Source organism: Alternaria incomplexa, assembly GCF_024043165.1.
Source record: "Alternaria incomplexa strain BMP 0042 chromosome Unknown scaffold_12, whole genome shotgun sequence".
Taxonomy (NCBI): Eukaryota; Fungi; Ascomycota; class Dothideomycetes; order Pleosporales; family Pleosporaceae; genus Alternaria; species Alternaria incomplexa.
The window spans coordinates 740,562-756,250 of NW_026249861.1; the positions used below are offsets into that span (position 1 = coordinate 740,562).

At 53.4% G+C, this 15,689-nt stretch overlaps 5 protein-coding genes across 5 annotated transcripts; 2 read left to right on the forward strand and 3 right to left on the reverse strand.

Moving 5' to 3' along the window:
- Positions 1-1,971: 1,971 nt before the first annotated feature.
- Positions 1,972-4,049, reverse strand: J4E90_008128 (uncharacterized protein; the record flags this gene model as incomplete). Its single annotated transcript, XM_051437658.1, has 6 exons — positions 1,972-2,169; positions 2,222-2,567; positions 2,627-2,730; positions 2,828-2,927; positions 2,974-3,943; positions 3,998-4,049. The coding sequence occupies 6 exons, from the start codon at positions 4,047-4,049 to the stop codon at positions 1,972-1,974; spliced, it is 1,770 nt and encodes a 589-aa protein (XP_051288469.1).
- A 452-nt stretch (positions 4,050-4,501) lies between these two features.
- On the forward strand, positions 4,502-5,992 carry J4E90_008129 (uncharacterized protein; the record flags this gene model as incomplete). The annotated part of the gene is made up of 1 exon (XM_051437659.1): positions 4,502-5,992. One exon carries the CDS (start codon positions 4,502-4,504, stop codon positions 5,990-5,992), a length of 1,491 nt encoding a protein of 496 aa, XP_051288470.1.
- Positions 5,993-6,717: 725 nt separating this feature from the next.
- J4E90_008130 (uncharacterized protein) lies at positions 6,718-9,335 on the forward strand (the record flags this gene model as incomplete). Its single annotated transcript, XM_051437660.1, has 2 exons — positions 6,718-7,473; positions 7,521-9,335. The coding sequence occupies 2 exons, from the start codon at positions 6,718-6,720 to the stop codon at positions 9,333-9,335; spliced, it is 2,571 nt and encodes an 856-aa protein (XP_051288471.1).
- Positions 9,336-9,784: 449 nt separating this feature from the next.
- On the reverse strand, positions 9,785-12,187 carry J4E90_008131 (uncharacterized protein; the record flags this gene model as incomplete). Its single annotated transcript, XM_051437661.1, has 4 exons — positions 9,785-10,978; positions 11,027-11,295; positions 11,343-11,946; positions 11,999-12,187. The coding sequence occupies 4 exons, from the start codon at positions 12,185-12,187 to the stop codon at positions 9,785-9,787; spliced, it is 2,256 nt and encodes a 751-aa protein (XP_051288472.1).
- An 829-nt stretch (positions 12,188-13,016) lies between these two features.
- J4E90_008132 (uncharacterized protein) lies at positions 13,017-14,970 on the reverse strand (the record flags this gene model as incomplete). Its single annotated transcript, XM_051437662.1, has 2 exons — positions 13,017-14,836; positions 14,883-14,970. The coding sequence occupies 2 exons, from the start codon at positions 14,968-14,970 to the stop codon at positions 13,017-13,019; spliced, it is 1,908 nt and encodes a 635-aa protein (XP_051288473.1).
- Positions 14,971-15,689: the final 719 nt, after the last annotated feature.

Below are 15,689 nucleotides of genomic sequence, written 5' to 3' on the forward strand. Positions count from 1 at the left end.
GCCCCGATATCAAGATTCAGTCATGCGAGGACGAGGCGGAGGGAGAATTCCCCTGGTCGAAATATGATGACCAGGTCGAGTTCATATAATAAGCACACGTCGGAGAAGGCATCGCATCACGCGTCCGTCTCGTTCATTCAGTTTTCGATGGGTATTTGACTTAGCTGTCTCAACCCTTTCTACACTCTCGGTTTGCGCGTGGTTTCGGACGTCGTCGTCCCCACGCTTTTCTTTATCAGCATGGTGTTATGACGAGGGCATTATGCATTTGGGTATGGAGTCATTAATCACGACAACATGATGTCGTCTTTTCTTTTTGTTCCTTTCTTATACATCGCTACGGTACTAGGTATCACACTGTCAACGGAGAGAGTAGTAACCCTACCCTCCTTGGGATCAAAAAAACACACCGCCCACCGAACTCAAAATACAAACAATTCAAAATTACACACTGAATCCCTATGAGTGATGCGCCTGATGATGAGACGTGCCTTTCGCATCGCAACCCCCCAATGCCGTACCTGCAGCCGCAACATACACTACCAGCGCGCGCAAGCCCTGAAAGATTTGGAAGACAAAGACAGCCACTCGGCTCGTTACCACCGTCACATGCGAAAGCGAACGTGTAGCGTAGATCTCATTGCGCACTTCCAGTCTCAGACTCGCGCTTGAACTAGTGATCGACAGCCGCGAAAACCTGCCTGGTGACATCGGGCGATGCCGTGCAGTAGCAACACACCGGGGTTTCCCGTCATAGCTGACGAAAAATGGTACGAGATTCTTGTGCGGGCAAATTTGTGCCTAACTTAACACAGGCCATGCTCATGCGGCGATACGAAGACGAGATCTTGTGCTAGCTGGGTTCGTGGTTTCCGTGTTGGGCTGCATTCTCATCGCGCAGTGAGGATGGAGAAGGTTTGGGGACGGTTGAGTGACAGGATGAACGAGTCGCAGGCTCATCCGGGGACGAGAGGCCCTTCCATTAAGGGAACAGGTCATCGAGACCGTGGAATACATTTCTCTCGAGCCGTAGTCCATCCCGTCTCTCTACCAGACACTCCCATCAATGCAAACACGTTACACTATTCCCACCACAACCCCCATCTGCTTGCCCCAGCAAGAAAAAACTGGTAATGGTTCGGTTCGCTCCAGCCCATACTCGCACCACAACCCCCCCCTCCCTTCACTGCCGGACCCAACCCAAGCTACCCAGCCCCTCGCCTCGCTTCCCCCATCGCGTGCCTCGCGTACATTCGCGCATCTTCGCGTTTAATCCAAGCCACCGCGCCGCCCGTCAAGCTCGAACGCCACACAGCACCCTAAACCCTTCCCACGATCGCCGTTTCACACTCATTGCCTTGGGGATCGTTGGGCCCCACTTTTCGCGTCGGCTGTATGGCTGGAAAGGGCATGGTTGGTGAGATGACGCGCATGAGATGGAGGTAACGTGATTTAGTGCGTGGTGCTAAGGGACGGTTGGGCCGAGAGAGTTTGGGGGCTTGGCAGAGGGGGAGGTGGTGATTGGTGGGGGTTTGATGATTGCTGAGGGGTTGAAAGGGGGTTTGCTGAGGGAGGCGTGGTTGGAGGGGGTGATGGGGTGGTTGTGGCGTGGTGGGCAGGATGGGGTGGTGGCACGGTGGGAGGAGAAGAGGGAGTTCAGGGTGCATTAAAGTTTGTGGTAAGTGCTTGATTTGCTACTTGTGCGATTTAGCAAGACGACCAGCGTGTGGTGTGTTCTCATGATTCGTGTCTTGAGGAAAAGCTCATATGGTAGCCTGAAGGATACGCAACGATCATAGTCGTGCCATTACATCAAAAGCCACCAATGTATTCTCCTACCTTTGTATAGTATGTATTGCTCTGAAGCAGCGGCAATCCCGAAAATCCCGTCTGAAGCCTACAATGAAGTCGCCATCGCTATACAACGCCGAAGTGTCTGCATGTCGACGGCAGACAGCTTGATGCTCAGCTCTACTCATACCTTGCGGTCAAAGATCCGTACTTCTTGCCGTTGACGGTGATGAAGAAATCCAGAGTGGATTGGAGCGAGATGTTGACGACAGAGTTGATCGTGTGGTACTTCCGACCGGATGCGCTAGTTTCTAGCTCGGTGTCTTCTTCAGGCACGTCGCTCAGATCTACGATGAGTGTCGCAACCTGGTATATCGACTAATAGCAGGTCAGTTGTAGCCCTTGACATCAGTTCGAAAGATTCACTGACCTCTTCAACACTTCGCTGTGGAGCAACATCCGCATCGCAGGATAGGAGATCCCAATGTGTCGTTCGTTCTTCCCCAACCCAGAATGTAGACAAGATCTCAGCAGCAGCGTGCGTTGCTTCGGATGCATGTAGATCTTGGCCCTTCTCGATCAACCACTCCATCTGGTTTTCAGCCCGTTTCTCGCCAGTATATTTGTCGCAGTACATGTCGACTTTCTTATGCGTACGTCTCGAGAATTTCTCGGTACAATCGGTCCCATAGTGACGACGGCTCTTCCGCTTCAAGATTGCGTTGTTGCCTCCTTCGAGACCTTTGGCGGCGGCACCTCGCGCGACGGCAGACCACCTTTGCAATGAGTTAGTAAATTTGTGTTTACGGGTAAGTATCCGTAGATGAGTACTAACGCATATGAAGGTCGAATCGCTTTTATATCACGCATCTCGACAAAGCTTTTGATCTTTGCGAACATGTAGGGCGACTCCGAAAACCCACCGACCAGGAAGACATACTGTGAAAATTAGCACAAAAGAGCGATTAAACGAGCTGAAGCACCCCATGGTTATGTTGCTTGTGGATATGGATAGAGTTTTGAGAAGATAACATACCTTGATCTCCACTTCACTTTTACGAGCGCGTTGTAGTTGCTCCTGAATCAGCTCATACGTATGAAAGATACACTTCTCAAACATGGAACGTGTATCCTCCCTGGTCATGTCAGTATATGATGACAAGTCCGTTCGGTAAGACTTACGCCGTAATAGTGAGTTCACCGTCACTAATGCCTCTCTTCTCGTCGTCATCGATGGCGCTTAGCGGATTTGGTAGGAGAAGGTAGTTTGTCTGAGTCCCAGAGAAACCAGTTTTGACCTCCATCGTGAAGTCTTGAAGAAGTTTGGCCGCTTTCTTAGTCAGAGAAGTGCGTGGAATCTCCTCGCTACGGCAACCAGCAATCTTGATAAAGTCTTCGGTTCCTAGACGACGCTCCAGCCACTGGAGAAATGCACGATCGACAAAGCTGCCGCCGCATTGAGCACCGCTGCCTACTGTAGCTTCCTCGATGACTGTCGGTTGAAGACTCGAAACTCGGTATGCGATCAGGTCGACAGTTCCGCCACCCATGTCACATACTATGAACCCATCACCGACTGACAGTTTTGTATCCTGCGCAGTACCGCGAAGTGTGCTGATAGTGTGAATGGCGGCAGCTTCTGGCTCAGTAGTCACAAGCACAGGCATTGAGAGCTGCGGAAACTCCAGCTTGTTGAAGCCAGCCTTCTCAACAGCTTGCATAGTTCGGTATTTGGCTACATCGGACCATACTGCTGGGACTGTGATCACCAGTGTGATAGATAACGTGCGCCACAGTTCTTTGCCATATTTGTCGTCCAAGTTCTTGATGAGATGTGTCTTGATCTGTGCAAGGAAGTCGGCGATGATCTCAACGGGTGGCTTGCGTGGTCCTAGTGGGGATGATGAAAGCTCTCCGATAATTTTGGCGGCTTCGCCATCTCCACGATTGTCGAGCTCCAGTTTGGTCCACATGTGGCGCTTCTCGTGCGGAGGGATGTCAGATCCCCATCGGAGGCCCTCCTTCAGGTAGGCGACTTCGCTGGGTACCTTCTCTTTCGTGCCAATTTTGCCGTGGCGAGAAGGCCAATCGTGTACGATCTCGATATGTTGACGATCAGAGCTGGAATCAGAGACCTCGCAGAACGACACACCTATCGTGGATTGTTAGCACTCACGAAGCTGAAATATACATGCTGAACATCTACCTGTGTAGGTGGTGCCATAATCGAGGCCGATCACCAACCTGCTGTCCTTCATGATGTGTTTCGAATGCTACCTAGGTAGCTGGCTGTGAAACGGGGGTTTGGAAATGGGGAAGTAAGTGTAAGGTTCTACAAGTGGTATCTTGTGAGGCTTTAGTGGAAGAGAAAATTCTGCCACTGTAGCGAAGGTGAGTTGTCATGGAGACGCGCAGAGACAAGAGGTGAGAGCGGGTTGCCCCACAGCGCGCAATAATAAGTGAGGTGAAGGTGAGTCTGTCGAGCAACATGTGTTGGTAGTCCCTCAAGTCCTTCGATTTTACCCAATACTCCATTCTCGCAATACCAGTACATCTCTCAGCCGTACCCGACGAGACTGACCTGCTTGTTCCTCGTCATCGAATGGGTATGAACGGCAAAGACGCCACGAGAACCACAACGAATATCGTAAGTTTCACCTCCAACCACTTCTTCTTAAGCTAACAGCCAATGTAGACAGCGGCCACCACTATGGAGAAAGCGGAGTATCCAATCACACCAACCAAGCCACGTGAAGGCCATGGCTACGGCGGAAGCCCTGCTAATACCGCGCAAAGTGCATTAGGATCCGCACAGTCCATCAACAAACACAGCTCCAACGTTGAAGAGACCATCTCACAACTCTACAAGGCCATAGGCAGGCGCAAAAAGGAAAGTGCACATTGGCAAATCAGTTACAAGAACACGCGCAAAGCCAACCGCGATCTGAAAGATAGGGTCTCGCAACTGACCATCGACAACGCAAACATGGAATCCTCTAAGACAATCTACGAAGATAAATACGGATACATCGTCAACAAGGCTATCCTACCGTACGCGGAAGCTGCAGGTCTACAATTCGATGACCGCACAAAGGCCTCCGTGGATACGGTGATGGAACCTTTCTACAACGACGCGATGACGACTCTCGATGTACGAAACGAGTTGCGTCCAGATGATGTCGAAATGAGGGTTCTCAAAGATGAGCTTATGGCTTCACGGTTATACGGTCAGTCTTTGGAAGAACAGAATCAGTTTCAGGAAACCGAGATCCAGAAGCTGCGACAGGATCTAGAGAGCTCAAAAGCCGCCGTTGAGAACTCCCGCACTCAAACCCAGGTACTGCAAAAAGAGATGCTAGCTCGCGTCCCAAAGATCCAAGCTATTTCCGACGAGGCCTTCTCCAGGAGATTCCATACTCTGGCTTCCATGGTCAAATCGCTGAGTCGTTCCGTTCGAATCACTCCAGAAGTCGATGTACTGGCCATCCTCCAACCGCCTATGCTCAACTCTGATGTACCAGACACTCAATGGAGCAACCGTGCAAGGAAGAAGGCTTACATTGAAGCATGGATCTGGTCTACCCTCCTCGAAATGGTATTTTCGTCCCCGTTCGTTTTCTGCAGGAGGCTTGCCAAAACTCTTCACGACGCGTGGTTTCATTTGTTTGGCGATGTCAATCCCTTGGAATGGCCGGAGCCCTCGCCGGAAAGTGAAAACTGGCGATGCACGACAATCGAGAAACTAATGGATAGGATCGGTCGGGAGACAATAACCGAGGGACAGACACAGGGAAAGAATCGCCAATCAGACGAAAAGACCCGAGACCTGCAGATATCTGTGATCCAATCCCGGGAGAAAGTATCCGAGTTCATCACAACAAATCTCACGGCAATCTATTCGGGGACCGACTTCTCGCATGTCCTGAACATAGTCAATCAAGCATTTGCGCTGTCGTTGGACATGTCACTTCAGCGTTCACGCATTCAGATGACCTGGTCTAACATTGGAACCGACTTTGTTGCGGAACACATGTCTGCAATTCCTGACCGCAACGGCGAAGACATTCGCGAAGGAGTTGTGGCGTTCATCGTCAGCCCTGGTCTGACCAAATGGGGTGATGCAAACGGGAACCACTTCGACAAGTGTCACGATCTCGTGCCTTCGCTCGTCCAGATCGAGCCGCGTCAGAATTTTGTATAAGGAAAGTATCGAGTCCATATGGAGCAGCAGGTGAAATGGTTCATCCAGGAACGAGAAGAGATACTCGGCCTACTGTTATGAGGTCCTGACAGCGATGATGCTTGACTGCGATCAGTTAGAGAGGATCCATGGGGAAGCAAAGCAGACCATCTTGACGCGGAGCATTCCCGGCTGGTTGCGGCTGAGGGACTGAGCGTGCTGTCAAAGGACGAAGGAAGTACTGAGGATAGAACACGAGGAATTCAGAACAGATTGAATGAAGCAATTCCCTACTTATGGTACTCGTGCATTCTGCGCACATGTCATTCGAAGACCAGTGAAGAGAATGTGAAGTCCCGCAAGTATTCGTTGAGGATGAAGGGACAGAATGACGATATGATTATTGATGTAGGAGATGAGACGCGATCGGAATCGAGATGAGGGTCAATGTTCACGTCAGAGGCGCGTCCGAGCGAAGCCATTTCCGCGGCTAGCGCCGAACGCGTCTCGGCCATCCTCGATACCACACGCATACGAGCTGTGCAGGCATCCGCACCCACGCATACCAATTGCCCTTCTGCCGTACTCTTTATTTTAATCACGTCTTCTATTCTTCGCCCCGCAAATGCAGAGCATACCATAAGCTTCACGCCGCCCCACCAGCCCCTCTCAAATCCTCCCAACGCGTCTCGCAGCGCGTTTTCTCGACACCCGCACGCAGGGCAAACCACTCTACCGCCGCCGCCATGTACCTTCCGCGAAACCTCATAGCCCACCTATACCAGAACCTCATAAAACGCACACATGCCGCCGCACCGCCCGTTTTACTCCTCGTCGCCCTCGAGCCAGACGCGCTTTGTGCCTGCCGAATCCTTACCGCGTTATTGAAGCGCGACTACATACAACACAAGATCCAACCGATAGCCGGATATGGAGACCTATCACGGGCGGCAGAAGAGCTGGTACGGCCCATGCGGACAACAGACGGCGGAAGTGGAGGCGTCGTAATATGTTTGGGCGTCGGAGGCATGGTGGACATGGAGGAGATACTAGGCCTCGATGTGGATGAGGATGGCGAGGGTGGCACTGGCGATGTCGAGGTCTGGCTCTTGGACGCGAGACGGCCGTGGAACCTGACCAATGTTTTCGCCGCCCCCATAAGTCAGGACCCCGCAACGGGAGAGTTTGTGCGGAGACAAGCGGGGGTGGACAAGGGCAAGATCACGCAGTCATACCAGTCGTTAAGAGGTGGGATTATAGTCTTTGACGACGGTGACATCGATGAAGAACTGCAGGCAGAGCGTGAAGCATACGCTGGGCTTGAGGAGATGCCAGAGGTGGGGGAAGAAGACGACATCAGCGACGACTCGGACGACCAGGATGATGAGGAGCCGCCATCTGGACAAGCACCGAAGAAGAGGAAATCTTGGGGTGAAGAAGACGACTCTGAGGATGACATGACAGATGATGAGCGGCCAGCACAAAGACGGAGGAGTAATTCGGTATGTATAGTCGATGTTCAGACGGAGGCCATGCTAACATTGCCCAGGGAGGCTCAATACCATCGTCACCCGAACCGAGACGGCGAAGAGGCCTGCTAGCAGCGCAACAACTAGGCGGCTCCTCTGACTTTTCGCGTTCAGACTCCCGCAGCCGCTCCGCATCCCCGTCAGTAGCCGCACCGAAAGAGAAGTCGTTAAAGAGCCTACGAAGGCAGCTGATCAAGAAGCGGAACAAGTACGCATCCACGCTCGACAAATACTACGGACTCGGTACCTCCTACTCAGACCCCGTCTCTTCTCTTGTATACAACCTAGCATCGGAACTCGGCCGCGAAGACAATGATCTGCTATGGAATGCCATCGTTGGTGTCAGCAGTCTGGAACTATACGGGCGGACAGGGAGCGGTGTTGGCTTGAACCCTTTATCAGCACAAGGTGGTTCAGCAGGCTGGAATGGTAACCGCGGAGAGAACATACGCTCCGTCCTGCGAGATGAAGTACGCCGACTGAACCCTGTCACGGATGCCTCAAGTGTGTCCCGCAATGCAACGATGGGTGAAGTGTGGGGTGTCATCCCGACGAGTGCGCTCTCAGCAACAGACAAGTCAATCCGCCTCTCCCCTGAGCCGCGTTTCCTTCTCCTTCGGCACTGGTCTCTCTACGAAAGTATGCTCCACTCGCCCTACCTCTCCGCCAAACTACACATCTGGAGCGACGCAGGGCAAAAGCGACTTGCCAAACTCCTTGCCAAGATGGGTGTTTCACTCACTGAGTGCAAGCAAAGATACACACATATGGACATGGAACTCAAGCGAGGCCTCCGAGAACGCCTTCTGAAGTTCGCCCCACAATACGGTCTCGATGGTCTCGTACCACCAAAGTCAGGTACAGGCGACCCCAAAGACGGATGGGGTTTCGTACGCTGCTGGGGCTGGAAAGCATGTCTCTCCGCCATCGACGCCGGCGTAATCCTAGGAGCCATCCTCGAAGTCGGCGACGCAAAGAACCTGAACCAATCCGCCCTCGACAGCTCCAACTTCGTCGGAGCCAACGACCACACCGAGATGCCCTCCTCCACGCAAGAACAACAAGACCTCGCCCAAGAACACATCACCAGCCGCTTCTGGACCGCCTACGATGCCCTCGGCGACATCGACCGCCTAGTCGAGCACATCAGCACAGCCCAACACCTCCACCGCGCCATCCTGCGCACCGGAACCGCCCTGATCGAAAAGAAACAGATCCGCCACCTCCGCGCCTTCCGCATGGCCGTCGTAAAAGAAGGCCCCGACGTTCAGCTCTTCACCCACCCGGGCGCCCTTACCAAACTCGCTCTCTGGATCGCCGAAGCTATCGTCGAGCTCAATGGCACAAAAGGCAAAAACAAAGGCAGCGAGCTTGTCATGGCGGGTCTTGACGACTCGCGCGGTCTCTACGTTGTCGTCGGCCTCGGCGGCGGCGGCGCAACAGAATCTGCTAAATCCCGCCTACAGAAACGCGAAGCGAAACTCAAAGCTAAAGAAGCGCGTCAAGCGCAGAAAGCTGAAGCAAGGGAATCACGTCGCAAAGCACGTGTTGCGCGTAATCTTGCTGCTGGACTTGAGGAAGATGAAGTCGCTGATGAATCGGAGTCCGAAGCCGAAGAATCTGATTCCTCGGATAACGACTCTGAGGATAGTGAAGATGAAGATGAGGAGAGGGGGTCGGGCAGGAATCGATTCGGTAATGCGTTTCAAGAGGTTGTGAGGGAGACGGGAGCCCGAGTAAGAATGGACAGTTTCGAGGCGTGTGTGATTGAGATTAAGAAGGAGGACCTTAGCGGGTTTTTGGAGAAACTGAGTCAGAAGGCTGTTGTTGGGTAGATGGGTCGATACGGACTGTATCGTCTGTCGAGAGATTTCTTTGCGTCACGTACTGGTTTGGACAGAGGAAGGCGATGATTTGGATTTGGTAAGAAAGGAAAGGCAAGATACCGCTTTTGCAGGAGGAAAGGTTTGATCTGGGCACAGCGCTTTTGCATGATTTGGCATTTTTGGATGGGGATATCCGTAACTTCTTTCTATTGATTCAGGCATATTTGTAGGCAGGGCGAACGATGTACAAGCGATGATATTACAAGAGTACTTAGCATAGCACAACACAGCACAAGAAAGCATAACATTACAAGCGAGCATAGCAAGCAAATCGTATTTCATGCATAACATATCCAATTTTCAACCGCTGAGGAGAAGAAAGGAAAGTGGTATCTTTAGTACTAACGCACAAACAAAACCGACACACCGCTCATCCAAACTACCATCACGACCAAAAACTACTTGGTATACGAGCGCTCTTTCCTTCCTCCCATTGTCAGGCCCTCGCCGTCTTCGCCGTCATCCCAGCTTCCTTCTCCACTACTCCTTCTTTTCCGCGTCCTTTGCTTGACACCATCTGTCAGCCTTCTCTTCACCTCATCGAGGTTGCCGTCAATAGTACTGAAGGGCTTGAGCTGGAAGCCGCCCAGGTTCGCACTGCTGCTATTCCGGCTGCGGCTCTTCTTCGGCGTCTGCGGTCGACTAGAGAAGAAGTCTTGGTTGGCGAGGTCGTGGAACGATTCGTTGCGTGGTATCTCGTTGATGGACCCGGGTGACGCGGGGTAGTCGTAGGTTTCGATGTCCTGGCCTGCTTCTCTTTCGGCGTCTTCGTCTGACTTTTGCGGTGGTGTGTTGGGACGCTCTTTCTTGATGAAGGGATCCTCGACGATGCGTTTGGAGTGGAAGTCCTCGTACATCTCCGGTCCGAGTTCGTTGATGATGTCGTTTACGCGCTGGGCGAGGTTCTCACGGCGCTCTTGGAGTTTGACGAGTTCGTTGTTGGAGAAGGGGTTCATCATCTTCCAAAGGGGACCGAGGGACTTGAGGATGTCCATGGCGACTTCGCCGAATCGGAGAGCGCCGTATGTGAGGGTGACGTAGACGACGAGTTGGGGGATGATGAGCCAGCGCTTCTGGATTCCAGCAGGAAGGTATCCGTTACATTGGTTGTAGGAGTACCAGTAGAGTCCTAAGCAGACGTACCAGGCGTAAGCCGTCGGGGCGGCAGCCATGGCAACGAGAAGTTTCCACGTAGCCATGACATCTCTTGCTTGAACTTTGACGTTTGATGCAGCGAGTGCCTCTCTGGCCTTCTTGATCGAGACAACCTTAGTGACAATGAAGACCAAGCTGAAGAGCAGAGTTCCGGGAAGGACGAGCATGCTCAGGAAGAGCAGCTTTCCAAGACGGTAGAAGAAAAGCCCAAATGCCGTGATAGGATGCATCTTTGCATACTGCACCTGGTGATCCCGGAGGCCGAGCGCCTTAAGCTTGCCGTTGTAGGTGGTGACTTCCTTCTTGAGTTCGACGATGCGAGGATCGTCTTTGTAGCGTTCGTAACCCTGGACGAGGCGGCGATTAAGCTCCACGATCCTGGGGAGAGGAAGCTTCGTGCCTTTGGAGTTGTAGAGGCGGCGCACAGCTTGGATGACCTAGAGGGGTCAGCAATGAGAAAGACTATGTGTTCGTATTGCACATACCATGAGTGTGTCGTAGTCGGGTGTTGTGACCGTGACGGAGATAAGACCCTGACGAATGGTTTCCAGCATCTCGCCGATGGCCTCGCGTCTGCCAGGGCCATCGAACTTCTGGGCTAGCTCAGGTGGGACGTGGATGGGCGTACCGAACTCGATGACGGCCCTTGACCGGAATTTGTGGGCGTGGAAGTAGTTCATGCCGACGGGGATGATGTTCAGATTGCAGTCAGGCTTCGTTTGCACTGTACCGAGCGCCATGATAGCAACACCAGCTGGAAGGTGTTAGTACATGGGAAATTCAAGTTGTGCGATAACTCACCTTTCAGAGGAAGAAGATCAGTTCTGTCGTGACTACCGCCCTCAGGGAAAATACCGATGCTTCCACCGTGGTGAAGAACCGCATGTACCGCGTCGTAAACCTCCGTCTGGTCGAGCTTGGGCGCAACCTGGAAGGGCGTCCCCTCATAACCATCAGCGATACCCTTCTTCGCATTGGCTCCGTCCACGAATGTGCCGTCCTTGGTCATGTCGTTTCGCCCAGTCATCTGCTGCATGGCAACACCTCCCTTGAAGCCACGCTTCAGCCTGATCTCTTCCGGGCCCTTGATCTCGAGTATCTCAGCGGTCGCCGCCTTGTTGTCCACTTTAGGCAGTACGAGAGAGCCGCCGACCTGGAATTTCTTATCTTCAAAGTTGGTGCCCACACCCCGAACAAGCGTCGGGTCGTTGATGGGATCGGGGAGGTATATCTTGCCCTCTGCAGGCTTCGTCATGTCCATGGCTCTTCCTACAGGCACGACACCCGTCAAGCCAGCCATTGCGCCTACAAACTTGCGCTTCATCGATTTATCGGCGATTAGGAATTGGATTCGGCGGTCGGATTCTTTCTTTACGACTCTCATCAACATGAGGGGGTCGACAAACTGCCATCTGTCAGCATACATCCTGACGAGGTAGCGTCGCAACATGTCCTACCTGGTTCGCGTGCGGTGCGCACACAAAGATAACGGGGCCTTCCTTTGGCACCTTCCAACTACTCCTAGGATGCACTTCTCGGAAGAAGAGCTCCACCAGGATCGAGAACGTCCACAAGAAGGCATCGTACACGTATTTATTCATGACGGCGAGCTTCTTGCCCTTCGCGTCTCTCTTCTGGGTCGCCATGGCGGCAACCTAAACCACGATTATGCTGCCGGCGGATGTAAAGAATATGGTATGCGCCGCCAGGAGGGCGAGGTTGGTGTAGCCTCCTATTGCTGATGATGCGTATCCGTCCGCGGACGCGATGGCGGATGCGACAGGAAACGAGGGGTGACGAGGCACGAAATGCGCGCACGGCGAAACAAGGTCGCTGACGATGAAGCTGCGTTGGAAGCTACAGTAATGTCCCTCGTTAGCATCAGAGCGCAGACTCAGACATGTTGTCACGCACCTTCACGTTCTAGCACTTTCTCTATGTAGGTCGCGTGCAGAAGAAGAACATCAGGCCACAGTAAATGGAAGTTCCGAGTCTGCGCGGACCTGGATAGCCGATACCCGACGAGCGCTGGCTCTGCTGAGGAGATCAAGCTTTCAGCAGCGCATATCCGCAGCGCTATTTTCGTTGTTGAGCTCGGATATGTGGAGGGTTGCAGATAGGGCCGGGGAAGTGGGATGGTTGCTATGTCATCGCACATTAATTGTTGGCGGCCCTTTTCTAGTGGGGTAGGAGCCAGCTGAGCCCGCTCCACCAAATGTCACAGCTGGGGATGCGCCACACCGATGAAGGTATCTGGCAGAAGTTTACCTACATTTTTAGCTTGGAATCGCACGTTGATGATTGAGTCAAAATCATGATTACACATGCGGATAGTCAGATGAAAGGACCATTATACATTCCAATCTATCAGAGGGTGCCGTCAAGCGGCCCGGGAATATGGTGGTCTATAAAGCAAGAAGGGTATATATGTACAGTAAAGAAGATGAAGACAAGATGCAATGTGCAGATTAAGGCTCACACCATAGCAAAGGCCATCGCTGCCACCAACACGGTGACAACAGAGGTGCTGACGGTGAGGGCAGAGCCAGCGCCGAGGAACTGCTCTGGGGATGTCGGGTTGGGCAAGCTGGTATTAGCAGCTGGCGCCGACACCAACGTGGTAGTAACAGGAGGTACAACCGGAGCTGGCGAAGAGTCTACCACGAGACCCGTAGTCGCAGATGCTGCCGGCACGTAGACGGTCTCAGTCACGCTGGGTGTGCAGCTGTTGGTTGCAGAAGAGCGCGCGAGAGTCACCGTCCGAGTTACGCTGCGGGCGCAACTGCTGGATGAGCCTCCGTTCGACGGACTAGCAGGCTTGCCTGAGGCCGAGGGTTGAGAGCTTGAGACCGACGTGCTTGTTACGACAACGACCGAAGAGACAACCTGTGTGGAAAGAGGAGCTTCATCAGCCTCCGGGAACTTGGGAACGATGTTTTGGTTGTCGTTCGACGGCGCCTCGGTGGATGGGGCCTTGCTGGGTGCAGGGGTCTCGCTGGTGACGCTTGATGAGGGAGTAGCTTCGCTGGCAGCTGGGACTTGGCTAGACACAGAGGTGGCTGAAGAAGCGGCGTCACTCGTCGCAGGAGCAGGTGATGGCGCTGGCGTAGAGCTAGGCTTCGGGGAAGGGCTACTTGATGGCTTCGGCGCGCCGTTGCCCTTTGCAGGCAGGGTACCCTTTTCGATCATCAAGAGTGCCTGGGTGACTTCCAAGGCCGATAGCTGCTGGCCGACGCCAGAAGTGCCGTCCCAGCTTCCAGTGTACCACTTGCTGCCGCATGTGGCGCCGTCAGTGCCTCCAGAGCAGGCCTTGGCAGCACCGACCGCAGAAGCCTTCAACAACGGCACGATCTTGTCCTTAGTAAAGGGAGCGACCATGGCAGTCTTAGCAATGAAGCGAGAAAGGTATGCCTTGAATGATTGCTGATCGAGGTTGCAGTGTCGGCCAGACTCACCCGTCTCACAAGCCCACTCGTACATGATGTCTGTGGCGTTCTCGTAAGGGCTGAAGAACAGCAGTTCAGCGTGATCCAGGAAGCCGGAAGTGCGATCCTTCCAGGTGCTATCGCCGTTGGTGTAGTCGTACATGAAGGCCGATCCATGGAGATACATGGCATTGTTGTAGCTCCACTGGGTCTTGTCGGCGACTGTGGCGCAATTGGTCTTGTCGTCTGTGCCATCAAACACCTCGTACTGGTCGCTGATAAGTCCAACCTTCTTGGTCCAGTCGTAGATCTTGACAGCCCAGTCCGCGTACTTCTGCTCGCCAGTGTAGCGAGCAAGGCGCGCACCGAGAGCGAAAGCGCAGCCGTTGGAGATTGAGTTCTTGTAGTTGTAGCCGTAGCTGTTCTCAGGGTACACCTGCCACTTCAGTCCTCCACCGCAGCTTGTCTCGTCCCAGCGTCCAACAATGTTCTCGAAAGCGTTGGTCACGACCTCGAGGTAGCTCGCAGGCGCATCTGCGGGATCGGGGAATTGGTATTCGACCGCGCTCATGACGGCAAGCGCCCAGAAAGCCTGGTCATCATTGCCAGTCTCTCCTTTGCGGTAAGACAGGATGAAGTCGTTGTCGGGCCCGTAGTTGGCAGTCAATGCCTGTTGGAGCGTCTTGACGTGTGAATCGTCGCCGGTGAACTGGCTGTACTCGATCATGCCACCCCAAGCGGCGCCACCCTCCCACCAGTAGTGGGGCTTGGGCCAGACTCCGACACCCTCGATGGACGTGCCTGTGGCGTTGCCCTGGTACATCGACATCAGTCCGTACGCATACTGGCGAGTGACGGCGAGGATTGACGCTTCTAAAGGTTAGCTTTGTAGCGCGGTTGCTGCGAATATCCTCACCTTCATCCTCGGGGTCGAACTTGATACCGCCGGCGGTCGCTGTAAGGGCACTGAGGAGCACTGCTCCAGTAGCTGTGAAATACTTCATATTGGTTGAGAAACGAATGAGTAGAGTTCAAAAGAAGGTAACGACTAAAAGTCGGAAGAGAGAAAGGGAAGAAAAGAACGATTGTATAGCGCCGAGGCTGCAGAATGTGAAGGAGAGCAAAGCACGCATGGTGAATGCCGGGAGTAGGGCTTATCTAAGATCGAACTCGCGTGGACCCATATTTCTTTCGGTGAAGGCAGCCGGGGAAGGAGCGCGCGGGTGCAGCAGGGATTGGGTAAGCGGGCGTTTCGAAACGCAGGAACGGATTTGGTGTCGGCCAATGGCTAACTAGCACGCATGTTTCAGGTCGGGCGGCTGCGCTGCTTTTGGGCCTCCATTTTGGCGCCACTGTACGGTCGTCCGGGCGGCTTGTCCTTCATTATTTGGCCTCCTCGAATCCTTTGTGTCCACTGGCCGTACCGACGTGCTGTTACTTTGCTATTGTTTGGCTTCTAAGAAAAGATCGTCGCGTGTCGCAGTGCTCTCACGACCAACACCAGGACCGACTGCACGACTATCTCTTACGCTACGGATGATCAGCTAGAGGTACACTACCCGCACGAATGAGGGGCGATCGGGGCCGTCGTAGTGCTAAGAGCGCGGGGATCATCACAACCATAAGCAACAGGAAAGAATATTGAATAATGAAAGTCAGCTTACGGACCCATGGCTCGTTCATGAGGCGGAGTTTAATCAAAATCCCCCCAACTCATGCCTCG